Genomic DNA, 26,481 nt, shown 5'->3' on the forward strand with positions numbered 1-26,481 from the left:
AATTATTCCCTAATAGTAATTAAAAACGAACTCTAATAATAAAAAACGCTTTTGAAAAATTTTGGCTTATTTTAAAATATAAATATATAAAATGTTTTGTATTGTTAAAAATTTAGCAAACTTTTGTCAGGTAAGGTAGGGAGATGCATTCGGGAGGAATTATGAAAGAAATTGATATTATATAAATCATTAATAGTATGAAACATAAATATAAATATCAAAAATTTAGCAAACTTTTGCGAGGTTAGGTAGGGAGATGCATTCGGAAGGAATTACGAAAAAGATTGACATTATAAATCATTAATATTATAAAATATAAATATAAACATTACAAATTTTGCAAACTTTTGTTAGATTAGGTAGGGAGATGAATTCAAAAGAAATTATGAAAGAGATTATAAATTATTAACAGCATATATTTAGAATATATATTTGGAATGTATATAACAGAAAAATATTTTAAAAAATATTTCTAACTTTTTGATATATGTATATTGTTTGCATTTATATAAATATAATAAAGATATAAAAAATATGTAAACTTTAACAACAATGCAGGATACTTTCAAGATGTACTTTCATACGTTTTTTACTAATGTTACATTCGGAAAATTCCGAATTTAGTGTCAGGTATAGGCGCGTTCAAACTCGCTGACAAGCTCAAGCCGAGCACGACTCGCGTGTCTACCGGATTAATTACACCATCATCCCATATTCTAAAAGATATCGTAATTTTCGTAAAACAAAATAAATATATTTTTTTTTACGCAACAACAATAATTTACCTAGCACTGGAGTAATATGGACTACCTTCCTTTTCAAATTGTTTTATAATCGGATTCTTGAGATTCTCTTCTTCTTCTTGAGTCCACTACAAAATCGGAATATATACTTACATTTGCACGTTGAAAAAGCAAAAGTTAAATCATCACCTGTTTGCCTTCTCTAGCGCGTTGATCCTTTGTGATTTGCACTAATACGCTCGCTGCTTGTTCTCCTCCCATTACAGATATTCTAGCGTTTGGCCATGAATAGAGAAAACGTGGGGAATAAGATCGACCACACATCCCTATTCAAATATTCGTATTATCTTAAAAATGTTCTTCCTCTTCAGAAAGAAAATATTAAAAATATTAAGACAACTAAAAGACAAATACCGTAATTCCCAGCTCCATAAGACCCCCCAATTATTACTGTAATCTTTGGCACCTGCGCGCATGCTACCGCTGTTACCATTTTAGCACCATTTTTAGCGATTCCTCCCGATTCTGCATCTCTACCCACCATAAACCCTATATTGAAAAATTTGTATAATATTACATAACGCAAATTTTAAAGTAAAATAAAGAATTACTTTTTTTCATTTATCAAATACATTATGTGCAAATGTAGCTTTTACAAAGCAAAGTTATATATCTTTATGCACAATGCAATTGATTAATCAGTGAATTATGCAAAATTCGTCGTAATTATACCTGTGATATTTTGCAGAAAAACAAGAGGGATTTTTCTTTGAGCGCAAAGCTGCACAAAATGAGCTCCCTTCAGAGCACTTTCAGAAAATAATACACCGTTGTTTGCGACTATGCCAACAGGATAGCCGTAAATCCTAGCGAACCCAGTGACCAAGGTTTCGCCATATTGCGCTTTAAATTCATGGAATTTCGACCCGTCCACGATCCTCGCGATGACCTCCTTCACATCGTACGGACGTTTCAGATTCGTTCCGACGATGCCGTAGATGTCATCGACGGCGTGCACGGGCAGCTCGATATTCTTATTGATGTTTACATCCATAGGTGGTTGCAGATTTAACTCTTTCACAACTTGACGCGCAAGATATAAGGCATGCGTGTCGTCTATCGCGTAATGATCGGTTACGCCGGATTGTCTAAAATTGTAATAAATGAGTACTTACGAACGTAGTCAGCATGGCGTTTAAGACAATTACCGACAATGAAGCGCAGCTCCTCCCAAGTCCTCCGCTGAAACCTCTTCACCGGTCGAAGCCTTTACCAGTGGTGGACCAGCCAGAAAAATTGTACCTTGATTGGCAACAATGATATTTTCGTCCGCCATAGCAGGAATGTATGCACCACCTGTAACATAGATTACAAACAATAATGTAGGTTTGTATATAAAATAAAATAAAGTAAATGTATATTGATAAGAATAATGACACAAACCTGCTGTGCAACTTCCCATAACCACTGCGATTTGAGCTATTCCTTTGGCACTCATGTTTGCTTGATTATAGAAACTCCTGCCAAAGTGCATTTTGTCAGGAAACACGTCAGCTTGCTTGGGCAAATATGCACCACCACTGTCAATTAGATATATGCAAGGTAATCTATTTTCCTCTGCAATTTCCTGAGCTCGTAAATGCTTTTTGACTGTGACTGGGTAATAAGTACCACCTTTTACAGTAGCATCGTTTACAATTATCATACATTCAGTACTGGAACAAAAAGAAGATATTTGATTGAAACGTTGATGTCAAAAGAGTCTAATATATTAATTTTGCCATTAATTTGAAATACCCTTCTATTCTTCCAATGCCAGTAATAAGTCCACCTGCTGGCACTTCATCCTTGCCATACATATCGTAACCTGCTAATTGCGAGAACTCTAAGAAAGGCGAATTCTTATCTAAGAGAGTGTTTATGCGTTCCCGAGGTAACAGCTTCCCTTTGCTTACATGTCTGTCCTTGGCTTTCTGTCCACCGCCCTGGACTATCTTCTCCACAGTGTTCTTTAGTTGATCAATAAGATTTTTCATTTGCATGTAATTCTCCTGCAATGTTAAAGATAAAATAATTGCATTACTTATGTAGAGTTTAATTTATTTATATTACAAAATTAAAGCAAGAAACACATGTTCAACATCAGCTAATTATTCTCAATATTCACAATCCAAACGCTGATTTTTATCTACGTTTTACGTATTTATATAGTTTTCGTTTTTAAATTGCATGTTGTATTTCTCAGAAAAGTGGCATAAGTACAGTTTTAAAAAAATAAAGGAAAAACAACAGAATGCACACGTGTGCATTCCTAACCTGATAAACCGACGAGCTGGTATCCGGCGTGCTGCCGATGACGGACCCTTCCTCGTGATAAAACCTCACGAAAGGCCGAAAATATCTCATCAAGTGACGACTTCTGTGCAGCATTGTGCATAAGTATTTTTTACCGCCACAGGAAAACTGACGATCGACAATAATCGATACGTTGTATAATGTGCGCGCGGGAGCTCTCGAGCCTCCTGAGAGTCACTGACTCGCACGGACGATCGTTCGTAAGTTTTGCAACGTGTTTTTCTCTGACGATTCGGGCTCGCACACGCACACACGCGCGTACGATTAAATACACGAGCATGCCACATGGCTGAGCCAGTCAGGCTAGCGCGTACATTTCGCATTATTCGATACATAATCGATACTTAATCAGCTGTGTTTGCGTCTACTTGCAGGCCATTGTACAGGTTAAGGGTGCGCTCACATGAGATGCGAATTGGCGGAACTGCGGAACTGCGGAACGACTGTTGAAGGCGCATCTGGCGAAGGGAGCGCGTAGTGCGCGTACACGAGCTTCAAATCGTTCCTGTTCGTTTCTAACTGCTTTCGTGAGATTGACTGGTTCGTCGTACCAATGATAAATGCGCGAACGCAATGAGGACGAGGCGCGAATACCGAATTGTAGGAACAATGAACAGTAGATACGAGTGCAAATTGACTCACCGCTCGCCGCTAGTCGCTTCGTTCAACTCCGTCTCGGCCGCAGCTCTCGAACGTTCGAGATTCAAGATCTTCCTCACGACTATTCGTCTTGATTCACACTTGGCACGAACGCGCGACCCTTCGTTTTCGATACTTCCTTGTACTCACGAGCGTCGGAAACTCAAAATACGAGGCAACGGAGAAGACGCAAAACATGATTGAACGCGACACGACTTCGCACCATGCATCGTATCCGACACGACGACGACGGATATTGGCACGAACGCCCGACATTTCACTTCACTTTCGGTTCTCTCAAAACATTCATTCGCGTCAAAAACTCGTACGGGACGACGAGGATGCGAATTGAAATGCGTAGCGACGCGCCACGACCTTCCGCCGTCCCGCCTAACCGACCGCCCGACTGCTGGCACTGCGTAGCGGCGTGACTGGCGCGTGGCCGCGCCTGCGCGCCGCTGCGCCATTACCGGCGCCGCTACGCAGTAGCAGCAGTCGGTCGGTTAGGGAGCACGGCGTAAGGTCGCGGCGCGTCGTGGCGCTTTTCAACTCGCATCCTCGTCGTCCCCTACGAGTTTTTGACGCAGCGAGTGTTTCAAGAGAAACCGTGGATTATCGAAAGTGAAGTGAAATGTCGGGCGTTCGTGTCAACGTTCGTCGTGTCGCATTTAATCGTGTTTCGTATCTTCTCCGTTGCCTCGTTTTCCGAGTTTCCGACGCGTGAGTACAGAAAGTTCTTTTTTTTTATTTAAAATAATATTAAAATAATATTCCGAGAATATAATATTTTTTAATATTAAATCTAATATTTTAGGAATATTATTTAATATTAAATAATATTGTGTTATAGGGTATATGTTTGTGATTTCCGATCATCAGTTTGTTTCCTACGTCCCATAGAGCGGAACTTGTAAATGCGCAAGCCAATATGACAAACACTATTCCGACAGATCTCATATAAGTGATCTAAGGCTCTTGCGATTGATCAGTGCTCATTGCGCATTCCGTAATTTCCGCTCAATGGGACATAAAAAAATATACCTTAGCGAAGCGGAATCGGCGGAATAAAGCCGTTACCAATCACGAACGTTCCGCAGTTTCGTAGTTCCCCCATTCCGTATCCTATGTGAACGCACCCTAAGTCAACCAACCGCGCGAAGTTTGCTCCGAGTCGACGGAGCAGTGTGAGCACGACGGGGTCTCTGAAATCTCTTGAGATCTCGCAGGCGTGCGCACTTCGATAGATTTTGAAGCGCAATCGGTTACAGTTTCGCGTCGCAGCGAGTGCCGGTGTATAGTCGGAGTGCTCCGTGTTTCTCGCGATCGTTGTCGTTCGAAGATGGGTCTCGCCTCATCTATATCACTCGCGAGCAAAGCCTGAGGTGTCGAGCGTTCGTCGTAGCGTGTCGAGCTGTGTCGAACGCGTCGAGTACGATCACCAGGTACCGCGATTCCGAAGTTGTGGAAGCGTTCGGGAGCGATGCTCCTTCCTTAGCGCCAATCTGGCAAAATGTGGCGAAAATGTGACGAATGCACAGTCATCGCCAGGTACGAATACATCCATTTACTACACACCAACGTCGTGATTTCAATATCGACAATCCACTTGACGTATCGAAATTGGTTGAAGTCTTTTGCGCATTCTGTTCTCCTCTGTAGCAGGAGCCTGTAATTCTTAACGATAAGATTGGCATTGTTACAATACCATTGTGCAGCTTTTTTACTAAATACAATATCTGCTCAACGGCAAGATACTATCGTTAAGAATTATAGAATCTCATTGAATTTTTTTCATCAGGGTCGAATTGCCAAAACACAGTCAAAATGCGTTTGGTATTGTTTAAATTAATTTGTTTGGTGAACCATATTATAATTGTTTTTAATAATCTCATTTTAAAAGTAAATTTTTAATTTTTTAACTTAAATTAATTTGTTTGTTCATGTAACTTTTAATGTAATTATAACATAAATTAATTTTATAGCAGTATTTGGTTGTGAAAATTTTAGTTTTTCCAATTGTACGAATTAAAATAAATTTTATGAATTTTTGTGTAACGGAGCAATCGCGTTAGATGGCAGCATCTGCCGAAGGCGCTGCTGCCCAGCTGTCAGACGCAGTATGCATGATACATACATACACTTCGTGTTGTTACCAAATCGAAGTTGTAGGCGGAAAAGGCAGATTAGATATTTCTTTGTCACCCAGAGAGTTATTTTTTAATCGCATCCCATATTATCAGACTTTTTTACCATTATTCGTATAGAGGTTACTGTCGCGCAACGAAGATGCCTAATCTAGCCAATTTATCTCATTTTCCTTTAAAGGTATGTAAGCGGAGTGTTAATTGTGCTCTTTCTTGTTTCAGTGTGTGCGTTTTTAATGTGTTCATCGACGTAATTATAATGTAATATTGCATTCTGTTTCTATGCAAATGTATAGACAAATTGACGCTTGCATGTGTATCTGAATTTGCAATTTCTTTGTGTTATTTTCAGTAGTTAAAGTTACAAATGTTTAAATATAATAACGATCAAACAAAAACAGAATGCTATTATTTATCATTATATTTTTTTTCAGATTATATTCACAATTCACTTGATACTCGTGACATGGTAAGGACAGCTCGTATTCTGCCAAAGTGGAGAGACTTTATCTGTGTATATAATAATTTTGTGTCTTTATAATCCGTATCAAATACAAAATATGTTACAGGGGAATGCAGGGAGGCTGGTGTCCAAAGTCTGTATTGTTTTATAACTTGCTATTCTTTGCCTGTATATTTTGGGCTGTTCATAATACTGAATCAGATGAACCACTGCAATTTGTAAGTCATTAAGGAAGCGGCAAAGGGGAACTTATTTTTTTCATTTGAAATTGTTTGTGATTACATATATTTTGTAGGCATTTTTCATAAACATACTCTCTATATTTCTGGATGTGATCACCTTGGCAGTCTACTATCCGTCGGAATACAACCGTGAGTGGTTAGCAAATATATGTACATACGTATACATTTATGTTTTCTCTATTAATAGTGCAAAAGAGGAAGGAAAAAAATACAATTACAAATTGTTTATTGATTCTGCTTATTGACTCTGTGCAAAAGATATATCTGTCTGATTTCATTAATTTGTAGATGCATCTGATAAGTTTAGCGCAGCTCTTATGATTATAAATTTGATTGTTCGTCCTATCTCGAGTATATATCTGCTGCGAATAGGCCAGGGGAGAGGTGGCAACTTGGCCACGGTATTCGCACCGAGTCCTGCCATGGGTCAGTAAATCACAGTACTGGCTACACGTCTACGCTTTTGTAGTGCGTCACTGTTTCGACGAGATCTGATTTTAAGTATGTGCACGTATGCTTAACTGTAAACTGCAGCTATTCCATGCATTATTAATGATGGACGATTTAGTTTTATCTAGGTTTCTACTTCAATTAATGCATTTCTCTTAGAACTGCTTTTCGCCTAAATTATGTTGCATGAAAGTGTAATGTGCCGCAGCAGCAGTTCTTGCTTCTCAATGATTGTATAAAATTAGAATGTGCAACTATATACTATTTTGTTTAAATTATTTACAGGTTATGGCAGACAAGACTATGAAGAGATTTCTCATCCTGTTCCACAGAACTCTGATTTTGATGGCGTTTAAAATTGGATGAAAGTTTCGGCAGCTTTAAATTTATGCAATGTACTCGTGTTTGTAACATGATATAATTTCGTAAGATTATTTGTCAATGCTATATTAGCATTGATAAATAATCATTTAAATTAATATAAGTTGCCTTGCATATTTTATATTTCAGAAAATCAAAGATTATATTTTTATTTATTACTGTTAATTTTATATTTTTTGGTTGATTTTTTTGCAATATATATACAATCTCATAAAATATAAAAATGTATGTTTATATATTTTATTACATATATAAATATACAATATTTCCATGTTTCTATATTTTAAATAATATAATAATATATAATAGCAATACAATTAGGCTTTGCGCACAATGGAGGAATATTAGATATTAGGAATAAGAAATTAAAGTTTTAAAATTAATTTGCTCAATGGATGTAACGTACACTGAATATTAATAAGATATAAGACATAAATATTATTGCTTATCTATGTATTTATTGAAGAATCTGATTCTAAAACTCTGATTCTTATTCCTAATATTATTCTCCCATTGTGCGTCTTACAAGGGCATAAGTTACTTTAATTAACTGATAATGATATTTGTGAATAATATTATTTTTATTATCTATTTAGCCAATTAATCGAATACAACGATTTAAATCTCATATATCATAAATTTCTACGCAGGTCGTTGTGTGTACCTAATATTTTTAATATATTCAGAATCTATTCTGTATAACAATTTCTACTATTGACTTGTGAATAAAAGATTTTAATGCAAACATCATCATCGAAGGTAAATTATACTGAAAGAATAATTGCGACAAATATTCTTGATACATGTTCCCTGTATTCGAATCCCTTAAAATTCCTTTTTAGAATTTTAATTACTTGTGATTTATAATTTTCTCTTCGCAAAATCGAATGCCAAGTTACTGCAAAGTGTACAATGCATATTTTCGTCTTTGCAGTGTGTAGAATCGAAGTCGTCGGGACGGTCGTCGATCGCTGCACTTCGAAGGCGGCGCGCCAGCAGCGTCGCGGCGCTCGGTCGCGCATGCGTCGCGGCGCCAGCGGCGAGGGTATAAGAGCCGCGTCCGTGAAGCGGCGCAGTTCAGTAGTGTGGGTGATCGTAGCGGGAGGAGGGTGGCTCCGCGCGCGGCCGCACCGCGAAACCGTGCCCACTCGCCTCAACCACGGAACGTCCACTCGTTTTCACGTCTCGTGCGAAAACATGGCGGCCAGCGACGACGAGCCGATGCATCTCTACGAGGTCTTTCAGAACTGTTTCAACAAGATCGCCAACAAGCAGTCTGGTGAGTGTGCGTCGTCGGCAGTGCCGTGTCTCACGTCGCGCACGGGATACCTCGCGCCGTGCGTGGCCCCTGGTGGAGGATAAAGCGACGGACGTCTCTCTCACCTCCGTCTCCGTTTCCTTCACTGGTGTATCTAGTGTCTCTACCCGGTGCGGCGTGCGTGTGTTTAAAAGCCCGTCTTGGCGTCTCGGCCGGTCGATCGAGGCCGCGATCGCGGCGAGGAATCGTCGCGTCGGACGATCGGTGTTGTCGGCAGCCGCCAGGGCTACCTCTCCTCGCTCTGTGTTTTGGTTCGCTTGTCAGTGCCCTGGACAGTGCTGCCCCGTCGACGGGAACTAGCGACGGGAGCAACGGCTCTCTGTCTCGTGTTCCCCGCGTCCTGGTTACCCTCTTCCGACGCCACGATTTTCTCTCCGTCGGCACGGGCTCCTCGTCCCCCGCGTGCATCGCGTCGTCGCGCCGGGATGCAAGTAACATAACCTAGTCGCGTTAAAGAGACGTCCGTCGCCGTTTGCTGTCATGTGTAGCACTGTTGAGCGATGGAGTAGTATACGTGTGCGTGTGTGTATATGTTTGTATGTATGTTGTGTACATGTGTGTGTGTGTGTGTGTGTGTGTGTGTGTGTGTGTGTGTGTGTGTGTGTGTGTGTGTGTGTATGTTATGCGTGCTCGTATGAATGCGAGGGTGAGCGCCGATAGGGAGGCTTCCGGGAAAAGAGATGACCGCCGTCGCGATGCTCCACTCGTCTTGTACGTTCGCGTTACGTTCGGTAACCACGTGCCAGGATGCCACCGCGATTCGTACGAATCGTTAGTGGTTAATCGCTCGGATGTAATGCGAGAGTCCATAAATCGAATCCTTTTTTCCTCCTTTCTCGAGCCTCTCTTCTTTCTCTCTCTCTTTCTCTCTCTCTCTCTATCCCTTCCTCTCACTTCCTCGGCAGTCAGCCTCCGCGAACGCTGTTTTTCTTTTATTTCTCGCTTCATACACCTGCCAGAGAAGCAGCCACGGAGCGATGCGCCGTTGCGTGCCGCGGAATCGTGCGTTACCTCTTGAAAGCGGTTCTCATCCTTCGCGAATCTTCGATTATCGTGGCACGTGACAAATTTTAGCCCCCGCTAATTTTTTAATACCTAATATTTGGGCAGATTATCTGATCATTTCTACCTCCCTTGTTTACCGATCAAACAAGCACTAAAAAAAAAAGATTTCAAACGCTATTATGATATTTCAGAATATTACATTTAATTATTTTTGAAAAAAATATGTGTAGAAAAATATTGATAAATCTTGATATCTGTTTCATAATTAAATATTAACCTTGTTAGAATGTTACTATGAGTGATTTTTCACTCAGGTGCTAATTCAAATTTAATACAGATTTATATTACAACATTTTGATAATTCAAAATAAATATTTAATAAAATTTTTTTTACATAAAAATAATATAGTTTAGTTATTCTAATACTTTACAAACTGCAAAATAGAAGAAAAAATCTAAGAACAAATTTTAATTATGTGAATAAATTTTCACAATAAAATTAATCCTTTATCAAGCGTGTGGATCTTTCAAGATCAAGATTTTTATCTTGAATTATTTCGCCTTAATTTGGACACGTATAAAGACAAAAACGTTTTCAATTAAATAATTGTGCATGCAGAGAAAAGTTATGTTTAAATCGGTGAAATCGTTTCTTTTTTAAGTTGACGCGATACTTTTGAGGAACGTAATTTATTTGATTTCAAGAAATCGTGTTAAAGTATAAATAAATTATTTAATTTAAACAAATAATTTTTTAGTTTAAAGAAAATATTGGCAGAAATGTAAGAAATAATTTTGTTGTTTTATTTGGTTTTAAAAATATTTCTTTTATTTAAAAAAAGAATTGCGTTGCGCCACTATTTTATTAATTCTAATAAAAGAAACTATCAAAAAGTTTCTTCAAATCATAAAAGCTTTTCTTTAACCTTATAAAAATACACAAATTTTTTTGTTTTAAATAAATATTTTTTGACTCGGAAAAAATTTTTTTCTAGATGTAAAAATTATATTCCTAAATATTGAATTGAGTATGCGCCAGAATTTTTTCATATTTTTTCAGCTCAAAAAAGAACAATAAGCAGTGAAATTTATTTTGGTATCTGCGGAGGGTTAATGTTAGAAAAATATGAGTAATAGGATTAAAATTCGTAATAAAATAATTTAATATAAGTAACTCTGTAGGGTTAAAATTCGCATTAAAATAATTTCAATACACCGAGAAAAAAGTTATTAACTTGACCAAAGTTTTCAACTCGTTTAAATTTTTTCAGTTCAAGTATTTTATGCATTTAAGTCAAAGGAAATTAAATATACAAATGCTTTAATTGAAGTTGAGTATTTTATGCTTTTAAATCAAATACTTGAACACAAATACTTGAATTTTAGTTGAAGCATTTATATGTTTAATTCTTAACTACATATACATTTAACTTAAATACATAAATACTCGAACTGAAAAAATTCAATCGAGTTGAAAAAAGTCAAATCAACAATTTTTTTCTCAGTATATGATTAATAGTCTGGGATTAAAATTTATACTAAAATAATTTAAAAAAATTCAATATTTACACTTGTTTACTTATGTCAAGCCTGCAGCTACACTTTTTCGATCTGTTTATCAAACGATCGTAGGATTATTTGATCTTAGACGAATTATTCTCAATACTTTTGCAATACTTTTTGAAACCGCGAGTTTCCCACGTTAATTATCGTTTGTAGGCGCACAAAGCAATTATGAAATCACGATTCAGACAAGGGCACGAGACGCTGTTGCACGGCATAGTTGGTAACTAAGTCTCAAGCGTTTGTTTGGTTTGAGACGCTGTTTGGAAGACGACGGTGCTATAGGCCCTCTCGCAGGCTAAGTTCGGCGCAGCCGAGCGGCTCGGAAAGACCGCAAAAACTATGTTTTAGACGTCTCGTCCGAGGCGTTCCCATATTCCTTTGAAACGTTGCGGGAGCTCTGCGCCCGGCTATTCGGTTAAATATAATTTATATCGCGGCATTGCGTTTGCCATGAAACTTTCTAGGGCGGCAAACAAGACGGGGCAGAAAAGGGCAACGTTTCGCAGCGTCGAGCTCCCCCCCGATCCCTCGCACAGCAGTTTACAAAACAACGTCCCGCGTAATTTTACGACGCGCTCGAAACAATGAACACAATTATATCGAATTACCTTTCGTTACGCTGGAAAAAGAATTTGTCGACAAACTAAAATATTTGGTCCAGTTGTTCAACTGAAAATTAAATATTGAATTGGTTCAGTTAATTTTTGATTAAAAAGTGTTAATATGAATTTTGAAATGTATGAACTACCTTTTTCAATGCAGTTAAATAATTGTTGAATCAGTTTTAATGTTTACTTGAGCTGTGATTCAACAATTATTTAATTGCACAAAAAAGAGGTGACTGTTTACGTATTGGTTGGAATATTTTAGTTTTTCTATACATTTTTTTTCTCAGTGCAGGTATTGCAAACAGATAGACTGCCACTATGTTTTCAACAATGTTAAATCAATAGTGAGATATTCGATATCGCGTTTATCGAATGTCCCCACGTCGGAAGCATTTTAATGACGGAAGATTAAACAACTCGGGAGCGATCGAAGAATCGTTGCGGCGAAGAATCGATGGGGTTCATTATTTACATTCGAATGTTTCTACCGGGTGTCAGATTCGCCGAGTCTGGTTTCTCATAATTTGATAACTGATGAGACGGTCGCCGGTTCGTTTTGGGCCGTTAATCTCGACGATTGTCGTTTCGCGTCGAAGAGACCTTCGTCGCGGATCTTACTGCGCCACGCGGTCGTTATTAAGGCTCGTATTACTTTGCGTACCATACTTAACGAGCCGTATTACGATGGTCGCGAGCCTTCAATTCACAGCACGATCGCTATTTTGCAAACAGTTCGTATTAAATTTCGTGGAGAATAACATTGCAAAAGCAAAGAAACATTGACAACACTTGTTAATCACATTGATATAAAATATTAATTCAGTAATGAGCGACAAATATTATTTATTATCGAATTAATATCTTATATCAATGAAATAATAATCGGAAATAGCGTTTTGTCACAAAAGTATCATGTAATGCAATTTTCTTGTGATTTTGTAGAGATGTGCGATCGATTCGAGTGCGAATCAAATTAAGTAAGACTCAATTTGATTTGGATTTGAATTTTTATCTGAATTCAAATATTCGAAAATTTTAAATCTAACATGCTCGAATCACATTTATTGACAATTGTATAAAATCATATTTAAAATGATTTTACATCATACTCTCAATATTATTTTCCTTACATAGTAATTTTTTCATTATTTATTTTAAGTTTGAAACATAGTTGAACATTTTTTTCGCTGTGTATTTTAACAATGCACTAAGGAAAAGAAATGATTAAAAAAATAAAATATTTAGTCTGATGTGTTCAACTAAATATTGAGTTGGTTTAGTCAATTTTTGATTCAAAAAAATGTTAATGGTTGACACGAACTATATTTTTTTGCACAACTAAATAATTATTGAATCAATCCAATGTTTACCTGGACGTATGGAATATTGTAGTTTTATAACTTTTTTTTCAGTGCACAGAGAAAAAGATTTCTTCAGTTCTAGTATTCGTTAGGTTTAGTATTTATTTGATTGAAAATTGCTAAAAGTTGTTTTATTGAAACCACATATGCTTATACGAAACATTATTCGTTTGAATAAAAATTTTGTTGTTTAATTAAAAAAAAAACCTCTATTGTTTGATGAAAGTAACTCTATTATTGGTCGTATTTATTGATTCAAACATTGGCTTGTTTGGGTCATTTCAAATAAATTTGTTTGGATACAATAAAATTGATTAAGTTCAAAGAAATCGTTTTCTCTGTGTGTAATTATGTTATTAAAAAGTTGTGTTTCAATAATTCGGTTTGATTCGGGTAAAAATAAAATTTTGTCAATTTGGATTTAAATAGAGAAATGAAATTCGATTCGATTTGGCATCAAAAACCTTGATTCACCGAGAAAAAAAGATGCTTCAAAATTTATTTGTGGAATATAAATTTATTTCATTGAAATAAATCTTTATTTAAATACGGTGAAATAAAATTTTATTCCCAGCAAATAAATCAATTAATAAAAAAGATGAGATATATATCACGGAAATGTATATTTCATCATCACATCAAAATTTTTTTATAATTAATAAATATTGAAGAAAATCACAAGTAACGTTTGCTTAAAAATTTTTGTGTGGAATATAAATTTATTTTGCTGAAACAAATCTTTATTTAAATACGGCAAAACGTTATTTCCAGCAAATAAATCAATTGATAAGAAAAGTTAGTTACATTTTACTGAAATGAGATATATTTCACAGAAATGTTTCGTCACAATTTCATTACAATTAAATTTTTTTTAACTAATATTGACAAAAGTAACATTTGCTTGCTAATACTTTGACTTTTTTTCTCAATGTGACATAGTGTAGTCGGGGATCGTTACATAGGATTTAATTGTAAGAATATCCGAAACTAATATCCATCCTACTTACCGAAAATTATTCTCTCTTCCGATATTCGTTTTAATTCCCTCCAATCCAAAAAGATTCGCCCGCTTTGATTTGGCTTCTTTCCCATTGCGCATAATTGACCGATCGACTGAAATTTTATCAGACACGCAACATAGTAACGTACATAAACAGAGATAAAAGACGGTGGGAGAGATAAGCGCCTCATTGTCCGTCCGTGTTTCGTAATCCGCCGGCGAAACGGTCGAGAATGATTTCGCGCCGCGTTTCGCCGCCGCCGCTGCCGCCGTTGCCGCGCGCCGGCGACGAGATGTGGTGCATCCCATAGAATGCATCGGCGAACATAAACGTTCGCGCCGGCGCGAGAAAATAATCTGATTTGAAATTACGCGTAATGCAGCGAAAACACACACATATATACGCGGTGTGCCGAAACGCTAACGGAATCTAAAATTAGTCGCGCACGGGTGTGACTCACGAGTAAATCTACCTGGGGCACTAGAGTTTGTTTCAGGAAGTGGCGAGCTCGATAAAATATAGTTTAACAAACACACACGTGTGATTCATGTATAACGTTCACGCATATCGAACTGTTCGAAATGTTGTCGCTCCACTCGCCCCGCCGCCGCGCCGCGCGCGCCGTCGCCGCTTCGCGCGCCGCGACTCTCGGTCGCTAAATATTCTTTATCGGATATCCGTTTTATACTTCGGTGTTTCGAGTTAAGAAATATCATTTGCTCGTTTTCTTTCTCTGGCCAGCGCGCAATTTCCTGTATGAAACAGGATTGCCTGCCGTGGACGAAATATTTCAAGCGTGATTCTCTCTCTCTCTCTATCTCTCTCTCTCGCCCTGTCGAACATATCTCCAATAACGTCGTTTTTCGCGTCGTCTTCCTCGATCGCGAGATATCCCGTATCGTCGTGAGGCCGCGAAGGTTGCCATGCTCGACATTCCGGCCGTGGTCCGCCGAACCCCACCGCCCGGCGCCATTTTCGAAACTCTCCTTCCTCGGAGCGAGAGTTTAACCGAACGACCATAAACGAGCTCCAGACACAACACTCGTGACTTAGGTCCTTCTCTCTTTTTCTTTCTCCGGCCACCGCCATCTCTCTTCCTCCTGTTTCTTTTCTCTCTCTCTTATTCTCTCTCTTTCTCTCTCTCCGGAGAATTATCGAGGGAGTGTCACCGTGATGCACCTGCCTCTCGCTCCGTCTCTCTTTCTTTCTCCGTTTTTTTTTTCTCGCTCCCGTACACCGCCGCCTCTTTCTCGGCCTTTCTTTTCCCCGTCTCGCGTGCACGCGCCTCACGCGCGCGTCCTCGAACTTTATAATGGCTCATGTCGAAAACCCACATACTTAAAATATGGAGGAGGGTGCGTCATCTTCCGCCGGCGTCGGGAAAATGTACACCCATCGCGACACCGCCGCGCTAACCGAGATCGCAGCAGAATTTTGCCTCACTGTCGCAATTCAAGTCTGACTGGTTTTAGTAAAAAGAAATCTCTTCAAGTTTTCCAAAAAGTTCTCTGAAAGGATCAAGCGTGTTGCACGGAACGAATGGTTTTGCTAAAGTTTTTATAAATTTTAGCTCAATACAGATCTGAAAGCAATTTTATTAGGTCATCAAAATAATCGTTGTCGGTTACTCAAACTGAATGCTGGAATGTCAATTTTTATTTACAGCATTGTTTATCACGCTTGCACATCTGTCATAATTATTTTGATGGTTCAATAAAATTATTTTCAGATCTGTAGCCAGCCAAATGTTCGGATACTTCAGCAAAATCGTTTTTTTCGTGTATTTGAATCTTTGAAAACTTGATGCAACATTGATTTTTCAAATATCGATTTTTTAAAAATGCTGTCGAGCCGTACGGTAAGAAATGAAGATACACGATTATCTGCAATTAAAAAAACAACTTCTTCCTGCGTGAATCCGCGATATCCCACAGTCAGATCCGTCGCTTTTCGTTTATTAATACTGAGTAGTTTATTAATACTGGAACGGTGCAATTTTGCGAGAGCGTTTACGCGAGATGCAGGCAGATTCCGCGAAGAAGATAGCGGTATCGCGGTTATAAATATATTCTGGCGAATTTTATCCAGAGTCGGCGGCGGCGGTGGCGGCGGCGGCGGTCTCCTTGGACGCTTTTCAATCCTCTCCTTAGGAAAGGCCAAGTCCAGAGTGCCGTTCACGTATGCACGCACACAAATTAAGGGCGCGGGCATAATCTACATTTACAGCGGGGACTCGATGAGCATCTGCTTCTACCCCTCTCGCCCTCGACCGTCCCCGTTCGCCCGTCGCCCTAAACTCGATCCCTTTCCCCGCCAACGAGCATTCTCTACCAACCGCGCATTCTCCCAATCACGATCGTTCCCTCCTCGTCCGTTGTATCGGGCTACGCTATCCCGCTATCTCGCTCTCTCCCTCGCGTTTTCTTCATATCTCTCCCTCTCTCTCTCTCTCTCTCTCACGTTCTCAAACACACGAGCGAACGCGTGCAGTGGTGTCGATAGGTCACACGAATCCTTGCTTCGAATCAATCGCCTTATCTCGGTATTATTAATATCAATTTTATTACGAAAAGTTTATAATTACGTCCAGTTAAGTTGCATCATTGTCATCTATTTTTGTTACATTTATATAACGGAGTAATTACAGCTCAAATTTACGAAATAAAATTTTAAATTACATTTATGTTAATTGCATAATGAACATAGAAAATACACTGATAAAAGAGTTTGGTAATAATAATTATTAAGCCTAGATGATAGTTCAATCAAGCTTTGGTGAAATAGTTTCAATTAAATATTCAGTTAATACATGAAAAAATATTTTGTTGAAGTATCGAAATATTTAGCCGCATGGATACAGATCTGAAAATAATTTTATTGGACCATCAAAATAATTATGACGGATGTTCAAACATGATGAGTAATGCTGCAAAAAATTTTGACGTTTTAACAATGCAGTTTGAGAATCCAAAAATAATTATTTTGATGGCTCAATAAAATTATTTTTAAATCTGTATCCAACTAAATTTTTAGGTACTTTAGCAAAACCGTTCTTTCCGTTCTGATCAAATATTTAGTGACTGTGTAATAACGTTTAGTTACTATTATTATGTGCGTTTGCTATTACGTTGATAAATATTTGGTTACATTAGTCAAACGTTTAATTGAAGTTGCTTCACTTAAAAGCTTAATTATTGTTACCAAAATCTTTTTTTTTCAGTGTACGATATTGCTGAATGCTCTCTAACAGATTGATAATTTAATTCATGAACATTCTCCGGCATTGCCTCATGTATCAAAATGAGTTTTTTTTCTCAGCAAACTGTGCTGGAGAATAAGGCGTGGTGCACAATTCTCACATCGCCGCGTATCGCACTCGATATCATCACCGTTACTTTAGACGGCCAGGAACAACGGGCGGCGGAAGCCAAACGACGGAAAATGGAAGACATTTTAAGGCTTTTTGCGAAAAACACGGGCTCGCGCCACTCGAGAATTCCTGACTAATGCAAGTCCCTCGTTACCGAACCGCGTATACGCCATTCGCCTCGCTCCTGTTATGGTCGATATGAATTTGCCACTGCGTGAAACTCGCGCTCCGGGTCCTGTCTCTTTCTCTCTCTCTCTCTCTCTCTCTTTCTCCTCTCCGCGGCTCTCTCGTTCTCGTTTTACTTTGCACTGCTCCGTTTCTTCCTCTCCATCTTTCTCTCGCAGTCATACTCTCTTCCCTCTTCAAAGTTCCTTTCTGTTCATCTCTCTGTGCGCCCTCCTCCTATCATCCTCATTTCCTCTCCGCAAATTTGCGATGCTCCACGGAGAAGAGCAAAAGTCCATTAGCCGCGACGAGAACTGGGTTACAGAAACGAGCTTGGTGCGATAAAAAAGATGCCGGATGATCCGCGTATACGATTCGCCGATGTGTATACGTCGATCGCTGCCGCAGTTTCGCAATCGATTAGTATGCATCTGACGTTTTAAAGACTTGTAAAAATCTCCTTCATCTCCCTCGAATGCACATTTTGACGGTGATTATACTTTACCGTTAACATTTGACGTCGCGGCTCGTGAGAGGGATACAGTTATATTTCAGGATTGACGGTGGACAAAAATAAAAGTTCATCGTGTCTTCGAAAATCTTCTCATCGCGATGCGATCGAATGTCATCCTCCGCGAGGACAAATACCTATCGTCCTAGAGTGTCGTGTCTTTTACCAGCTTGACTGAAAGCACCACCCTACAAGGGGCACCATATCCTGGTATCCCCTTGCTCCATTGGCGTAGCCTTAGCGGTTCTCAACCATGTTTCATCGTTACACCGCAGCGAAACGTAATCGTAACGTTTAATAATCATAATAGATTGATAGGATCGCTAATTTTAATTACAACCGAAGTGGCTCAGCTTCAATTTTACTTTACAACGAATATTTATAAGGTGAACGTACTCGTGATACGTACACGGAGAAAAAGATTTTATTGCATTTGTACTTATTCATTTGACTGAAAGTTGTTTTTCATTCAAACAACATAACGCTATTATTAGTCATATTTATTGATTCAATTAATTGGCTTGTTCCGATCATTCCAAATAAATTTGTTTGAATACGATAAAAATCATCAAGTCCAAAGAAATTGTTTTCTCCGTGTATATGATTGCACATATGACTAAATACTTAAAAGTATTAATCAGTTAGTATCGAATACGTGAATTAAAATTAATTTCATTAATCCGCAGTTCGATAGAAAAAAGATGATGATAAAATAAAAAAAAAATTATCCGCACTCTTTATTCGCTCTATTGTATGTACATACATACGTCGACGTTTCGAGTTATCAGATTTATATCGACGACAAAAATGAGGAAGAAATGGTGCAATGCCACCTGTGAAGCACCAACAGCAGGCACGTGCAATCCGATAGAGAGCGAATCTGGCCACAGGACCCTGTGTACGGGAATGCACGCATGCACGCACGCATGCACGTACGCACGTACATATAATACGTGCGTAAGCGCGAAGCGCATATGCACTGGGTGGGTTTTCGACGACACGCGGCACCGACCTGCGTCACGTTCGAAATAGACATCTGGCCAGATTTCGTTAAGTTTGGCCCACATGCAGCCGAGGCGCGTAGTGCGTGCACGTTGTACCTACCACGCCGTGCGTGTATGCGTATGCGCGACGCGTTCGTCCACGCGACCGGGGTTCGGAACAACAAATGTGCACTCGGGGCTCTCTTCTGACGGCGCCGGCTACGAAAAAGGGGCTCCGATTTTTTGGCAGGTGCCACTGTCCTCGAGCGCGCGACGTCACCTTCTGACGTTCAATGGCCCGCACGAAGCTCGGAGGAATGTCACTTCTAATTGGATAAACGATCACGAGATTCCGTTTTGAAAGAAACGCCAAACGCATTAAATCTTTCTGTTGCCAAAGATTGTTACTCGAACACTCGACAGAATCCTTCTTTCGGTCACTTTTCAGAAATAAATAAAATACGATTGAAATGAAATGAAATGAAATTACACCAAGAGCTTTTGTATCGTGGGATCTCTTTTTATACAATCAAATCCACCTCGCCATTCTCTGTGAAAAGAAAGAGATACGCGTCCTTCTCTCAATTGGTTTGAGCTTCTCAAGCTTTATCACGCTCGCTGCTGCATCGCAGAAGTAAAAATGGCGTCGGAGGTGCCGCGAGATCACCTGTTGAATGTATACCCCCGAGGGCAACCACCAAGATTCGCTCTCCTACCTTCGGATCTTCATCCTCGTTGCCCTGCCGCGCGTTTCGTCGTTCGTAAAGTCGTGTGAATGAACACGCGTGTCGAGAGCGTCGCGTATGAGGCGTCGCCGGTGAGTGCGAGCAAGATCAAGAGAAACCAGAACACGTGCGTGCCACGTGCCGACGACGGCACGCGCGCGCACGCACTCTGGCCACTTTGGATTCTCTTTCTCTTTTCCTCTCCTTGTTTTCTCCCTCTCCCCTTCTCTCTCTCTCTCTCTCTCTATCTTGCCCTTCTTTTTTTTATACGTACAATTTTGCACACCCGCCTTCCCCGTTTTCACCGATCGACGGAATCGGCGACGGGTGTACTTTTACTCGCCGCGAATCGCCATGAGCGATCGATCCGATCTCTTCTCGTTTTCGATCTAATATTATGCGACGATCGAGAATGTAAGGAGCGTTTCTCGAGTACGTGGTAAACGTTGCCACGTGCAACGTTTACCAACAAGCATGATGCAACTTGCGTTTAACCCACATTCTCGAATACTTGAATTAAATTCAACTGTTCAACGCGAAACTGGATCTCATTGACGACATAATTGCACAAATTTGTTCGTTTTTGTAATATAAATTAATCTCGTATCTTACAATTTATAGTCTTTAGTTTTCTAGAAGAATCGATGTCAGTTTAAAAAGTGTAACGTAAGTATTACATGTAATCTTGCATTTTTTTGGATTCCTGAATAGCACTTTTAGCCATCTAAATCCGTAGAAAGATATTCAAAGTTTGCGTTAAAGGAGTCATTTTTAATTCAGTTTAAGTAATATATTTTATGTCGAAGTCTCTTTGAATTCTGATGACAATGAATAAATTCATAAAACGCTATATCATATACAATATAATATAAAGAAATAGGGCTCTAGACGAAAGTCTACCTTAAAAATCCTTTTTCTTCAGTGATGTGGAGTCTATCATTTTAACATACTCAAAGCTGCACAATGCATGCAGATGTATGATACATGACGAGACTTGAGATTTTCTTTGAATAAGAAATAGGCTATCTTTTTTAATTAGATTATATTGATTTTGCCATGTCAGATTTCGCATTTTTGAAGTATTTTTTTTTAGCGTTTTCTTAGCTTTCAGCGAAAAAAATTATAAAAATATAATTAAATAACTAATTAAATAATTATAACAGATCAAAATCGTTACTAACCGAATTAAAATAATTCTCTTGACGCGAATTTTGATCACTTTTCCACAGATTTAAATGGTAAAAAGTGCTACCATTCAGCGACTTAAAAAATACATGATTACATGTATAATTTACGTTACATTTTTTAAGCCAAAATCGGTCCATCCTTTATCTCTAAAATTAACAACCAGGAGACACAAGAATATATATTGCCAAAGAAATATTAAATTCTCTTTCCCTCCATTTTCACGTTTATCTATAACCTCTTGTGATTCTTATTAACCATTCAGTATCTTATTATTGGAACGGCATGCATTCTACGGCAAAGATTCTATGCGAACGTGACACATTGTCCGGTTATTTTAGTAGCGACAGGTTGAGATGCACTGGGGCCCCCGTGGTCTGCGCCAATGTCCTCCAGTGGGCCCCTTCTAGGGTAACACGAAGGGGGGCACTGGCAGCGACAGCTGCTGCTGCTGCTGCTGCTGCATTTCCCCCTTTGCCTCGCCACCTTCCTCCTTCCCCCTTGTCTCCCCGTATACACACGCCCGCCCTCTCCTCCCCCTCGGCGGCCCATGATCGCCTTGGTCCCGCGGGCCCCTTGGCACGCCGGCATCCCCACCATGGGGCCCCATGGTCGCGTGGCAGGCAGCCTTCTCCTCCACAAAATACACCTTCGCTGTTCCGTTTATTCCCGAACGGCGCAACGGACGATACCTCCTCTCGCCGCCCGCCCTCCGTTTATTCTCTTTCTCTCTTTTTCCCTCCGCTGCAAGTTCGCCGACTTTGTCACGCTACCACTTTCTTTTTGCTGTTTCGTTTGCTCGCTCGCGACCGTGACGCTCATGCGAGTATCGGTATTCAATATCGAAGTTTTCGTAATCTCTAAACATGTTTTTATAACCCTTTGCGTTTGACACTAATTTCACTAATTTCTACGAAAATGCTTTCAAAATACGTTTTTACTATCGCCCATTATTTATCGCTTCTCTCACATTCTTACCTCTGCATATAATTGACGAGAAATTACGAGGGAAATCGATTGAAGGAACGGTGCGTTACATACGGAATCGTTGAATCGCTTCCTTATTGTGATCCGTGTAACATGATATAAATGACTTACTTTTAATACGTGAGATAATACGTAGGAGAAAGTTATATCAGATAGCGGATATTTTTTAAGAGCATGTACATTATTTTATATTACTTATTACTACTATTGAATACAGAATTCGCGTGAGAGAGAGGAGTAGCAGGTAATCCTGTTATCCTCTTTATTCTAAATAAGAAAGGCGTGTGTCCTAAGTAAAAGAAGCTCAGCGACGACAATCTCACGAAACAAAATTCTCCGGTTCTTCCCCCTTCCCCTCCCCTTGTGCCAGTTGCGCTCTTTTGTACTCTCGCGGCCTCCTGACGGCACACGCGACGCGCTTCTTTCGATTTCGGCTGGTGGGGGAAATTGGAGCGTGGCCAGAAGTTCGTCCTCTCACAAAATTTCTGCCTCCTGGAACACCGCTTCCTCCTCGCTTCCGCGTTGAGCCCCGTGGGACTCGGGGCCGCGCACTGCGGTTTTTCGGGACCTATACGGAGATCACTAGCGTAGGTACGCCGAGACGGCGAATACGACGAATGCCATGCCTGAAAGTGGAGCCGTGCACGCGTTCTTCTCGAATCTCGATTATTCTCGCTTCGACGGTCTCACTGTGCATCCGCGATTTGGACCTTTGTTGGTTCTTAGGGCCGTCGTCTAACGGACATTGCACTTTTTGCAGCTACAAAAATAGTCTTGCATCTTTAAAACATTTTAAATAGTGTTCTTGCTTTGCTTGAAAGTCCGCTGTTTTTTTTTTATGAGCATTTTGATAAATCAATTCTCAAAAATGAATTCGTGAAAAAATAATTTTTAGATATCTTTAGGTTGTTTTTATCATTTTTTTTTAAATTTTTTAGCGCTATCTTTGCAGCTAGTACGTACTGAATTCTTTGTAATAATTTAGGGTTAATTGACTTGTGGGATACGTAGTATAGACTTTTATTAGAACAACTCAGATAATAGAAATCGTGAGGGTCCGGTTGAGCACCAATGGCTACCTGAGCCTTTTTCTACGTTTTTTTCGTCTTTCTCGTCTGATTCTATTCTTTACTCCCTCGGTAAAACCCTATACTCCACCTCTTTTCGGGGTCGTAGGCCCCGAGGGTGGTAGGGCCCCCGCTACCGCCGTTTCTGTATACCTCAATGATCGTGGCTCCTTTTCTCGTCGCTCCCCTTCTCGTTCTTACTTGTAGAAGCCTCGAACACCCTTTTGGGTCGCGTGGCACTATGCACTGTGCGATACACACGTGAATTCGAACGTAGGGTCGATCCAGTAATAAAGTTAGCGAGTGCGGATCCAAGTGCAAAAGATTAATAATGCAAAGAAGTCGCTTTAAATTTGGATTACGTGCATTAAATAATGTTTTATATAAATATATTACGCAAAACGTTTATAAAAAATAAATATTATTTAGATATTATACAATCATGACTATTAAAACAAAAAGAATCATTTTACGATTACAGAATCTCTTTTATTACTAGAAAAAAGATTTAAAAAATTTTTATGTTTAATTATTTCCATTTGGAATTAAAAAGATACACTCAGAGAAAAATTATGTTTCAATTGACGAAATCGTTTTTTTAACTCGATTTTTAAGTTAAAGTGAAAATACTTTTGCGAAAAATAAAAATTCATTTGATTTCAAGAAATAATGTTATTAGCTTTTAGATGTAAATAAATTATTTGTTTAAATTATTTATTTAATTTAGACAAATAATTATTTAATTCAAAGAAAATACTGACAGTAGTGTAAGAAATAATTTAGTTGTTCTAATTTAAAAAATATATTTCTTTTATCAAAAAAAAAATTTGCGTTGCATTATTAAACTATTTTTTTCAATTCTAACAAAAGGAACAACCAAAAACTTTCTTGAAATTAAAAGAACTTTTCTTTAATCGTATAGCAACGCACAAATTTCTTTGAGTCAAACAAATATTCTTTTGTTCTCTTTGGGTGTAGGTTTTTAATGCGTGGGCTCCAAACAATTTCAGAGTTTTTTTTTTAGAAATTGTCATTGAATAATTGAAGAATTGCATGATTTTGCTTTAGCTTTTCGTACTTGATCTCAAAGTTGTTGCATTAAAACAACATTTTTATTCCGAAATATCAACGCGCGGAGACTGAAGTAGCTGGAGATATCTGCGACGTCGCCCGGTCGCGTATCCATCCAGATTTACGTGAGAGGCCTCCGCAAAGCCGTTTGTAAAATTTACATCGAGTTCACAAAGAAAGTGTCGGGCATTTGTCGGGCGAGCTAATTGAATTAAGCCCGCCTTGGTGCGCAGGTGTTCAATTATTTCCTTTACCGCTTTACGAGCTCCGCCTTTGCCGTGATACGCCCCGCGAGATTTTTCTTGGCGCTAGAGCGGCGTGTAACCTGCGTGCGGCATGCTCGGCTCTCGGCAGGTGATCCGGCAGTGGATACCGCGAGAGACGATAGAACGGCGATTCTCGATCGACGCGCGAGATAACCGACTGAATTATTTTTTGGACAAACATGAAAACCGGCTGCCGCGATTCACCTGTGCGCCGTTCGTCTTAACATGAGCTGGTCTCCTTGAGTCTCATTACGTCTGAATTGATCCCTGCACTTCTCTTTCTCTTTCTCTCTTATCTGCTCATTATTCGTTCATTACTTCATGATTTAATAAATTTAACGTTCTTATGTAGGGTACTTTTTCTTCAAAATTATTTATCGCGATGTATTATTGCAATATTTTTATTAGGTTAAAAAACTTCTTAGAGAACGCGTAAGATATCTAATATTGAGAGACAATTTGCATCAAAAAATAATTTGCTGACTTATCACATGATATTAGAAAGTATTTCTAAATCTCCATTAGATTAGGCTGGTTGAATAGATGATGGAATATTTTTTAATGGAAATTCTGCGACATAAAATGAAGAGTCCAGAATCTTTGTGCAACTGTCTCCATCTTATTTCTAAAAATTTAGTTATATAATTGGTAGAATTTTGATTATTTTTCTCTTAGAATTTTAGAACTTTTAATATATACGTTTCAGAAAGTTTACAATGACAATTAAGTATCGAAAATGGGCTACATTGTACAGAGTCCAGATGGTCATCTAAGCCAGGAATGCATTAAACACACTCGATCGAGCTTTCTCAATACGACCCTTACGTACTCCTTCGTGCACGCTCTGTATCCTCAAATTTTTGCCAAAGTCGTACACGGTTGGCTTCCCGTCGGTAACTCTTTCTGCGTGAACGATTCAACGTGTTTTTCCTGTAATTAGTCGTTAAGCCTAACGGTAAGGCCTAATGTGGCTGAAATCCTCCTCGAGTTTCCTCGTTCATTACGCTGCGACATCAAATCGCGAATTCTCTAGCAGGAAGCTACATTTTTGCGGCCGCGGAGTGCAAATCTCTCTCGGTACTTCGATGCCGTGGCACGTTCACGCTCACGCGTGTCTATTTGTCGCACTCGCGTTTTCTGCTTTTTTTATGCGCGCACTTTTGTTACGGGATGCCGCGCACTCCACATGAACGAATATACCTCTTTTTTTACGAGATCGTCAACGTTGAAAGTGTCCGGCAGTTTTGGCCTCGTCGCGCAATAACGCGGCGTGATACTCGACTTTTCATGTTTCAGTTTTTATTCAAATGTAAATAACTCTGTTATGCTCGGTCGTTAAAAGCTGGGCTAAAAGCTTAATTTAGCTTAATCAAAAAATCGAGGGAGAAGAGAGCGAGGAAAGGAGAGAAATAGATTATGTGTTTAATTGTAAATTAATTCCGCACTTTTTGATTTGATTAGCATTTTTTGTTTATTTTTTAGCTTATCCTGTAAGCTTTACAATATATTCCTAGAATATATGAATATTGTTAACAATTAAAATAATATTAAAATAATATTCCAAGAATATAATATTTTTTAATATTGTAGGAATATTGTATTCACGTTATATGTTCGCCTTATATAATACTCGTGATATATTTTTTTTTAAATATTATGAAAATGTTCTTCGAATATTATTTTTGTTTAAAAATTAATGTGAATCATTATGCATAAAATATTCATAAACTTTATAAGTATTACATTTAAAAGTTACAATATTCCTGATTATTTAAAATATTGAAGTAAATAATATTATTTACTTGTCATATAATATTCATATAACATTATCAGTAATGGACATATAACCACTTTTTATTAATATTAAATAATATT

General features: G+C 38.7%; 3 protein-coding genes across 6 annotated transcripts in view; 2 read left to right on the forward strand and 1 right to left on the reverse strand.

Annotated features, from left to right (window-relative positions):
- Positions 1-4,139, reverse strand: part of LOC105194231 (methylcrotonoyl-CoA carboxylase beta chain, mitochondrial) — a 37,823-nt gene extending 33,684 nt beyond the window's left edge. Inside the window, exons 1-9 of one of the 3 annotated variants that reach the window (XM_011159053.3) lie at positions 3,741-4,139; positions 2,541-2,794; positions 2,187-2,458; positions 1,952-2,099; positions 1,476-1,891; positions 1,158-1,292; positions 933-1,069; positions 786-871; positions 400-716 (exon numbers count right to left, since the gene is read on the reverse strand). In XM_011159053.3, coding sequence (XP_011157355.1) covers positions 599-716; positions 786-871; positions 933-1,069; positions 1,158-1,292; positions 1,476-1,891; positions 1,952-2,099; positions 2,187-2,458; positions 2,541-2,785 — 1,557 coding nt within the window. In that variant the 5' untranslated portion in view covers positions 2,786-2,794; positions 3,741-4,139 and the 3' untranslated portion in view covers positions 400-598. Of the gene's footprint in view, positions 1-399; positions 717-785; positions 872-932; positions 1,070-1,157; positions 1,293-1,475; positions 1,892-1,951; positions 2,100-2,186; positions 2,459-2,540; positions 2,795-3,059; positions 3,693-3,740 lie in introns of those variants that run through there. The other 2 variants (XM_011159052.3, XR_005574964.1) reach the window with 2 other exon arrangements.
- Positions 4,140-5,809: 1,670 nt separating this feature from the next.
- Positions 5,810-8,162, forward strand: LOC105194233 (type-1 angiotensin II receptor-associated protein). Of its 2 annotated transcripts, none has more exons than XM_011159065.3 (6): positions 5,810-6,062; positions 6,316-6,350; positions 6,451-6,562; positions 6,640-6,715; positions 6,875-7,012; positions 7,322-8,162. In XM_011159065.3, the coding sequence occupies exons 1-6, from the start codon at positions 6,024-6,026 to the stop codon at positions 7,390-7,392; spliced, it is 471 nt and encodes a 156-aa protein (XP_011157367.1). In that variant the 5' UTR covers positions 5,810-6,023; the 3' UTR covers positions 7,393-8,162. The 2 variants fall into 2 exon arrangements, 1 of the variants encoding a protein (XP_011157367.1); XR_850637.3 differs by having other exon boundaries at positions 5,812-6,062; positions 6,875-7,087; positions 7,322-7,545.
- A 38-nt stretch (positions 8,163-8,200) lies between these two features.
- Positions 8,201-26,481, forward strand: part of LOC105194232 (protein daughterless) — a 136,836-nt gene continuing 118,555 nt past the window's right edge. Inside the window, 1 exon segment of the mRNA XM_039451196.1 lies at positions 8,201-8,696. Coding sequence (XP_039307130.1) covers positions 8,330-8,696 — 367 coding nt within the window. The 5' untranslated portion in view covers positions 8,201-8,329.

This window comes from Solenopsis invicta, chromosome 6 (genome assembly GCF_016802725.1).
Source record: "Solenopsis invicta isolate M01_SB chromosome 6, UNIL_Sinv_3.0, whole genome shotgun sequence".
NCBI lineage: Eukaryota > Metazoa > Arthropoda > Insecta > Hymenoptera > Formicidae > Solenopsis > Solenopsis invicta.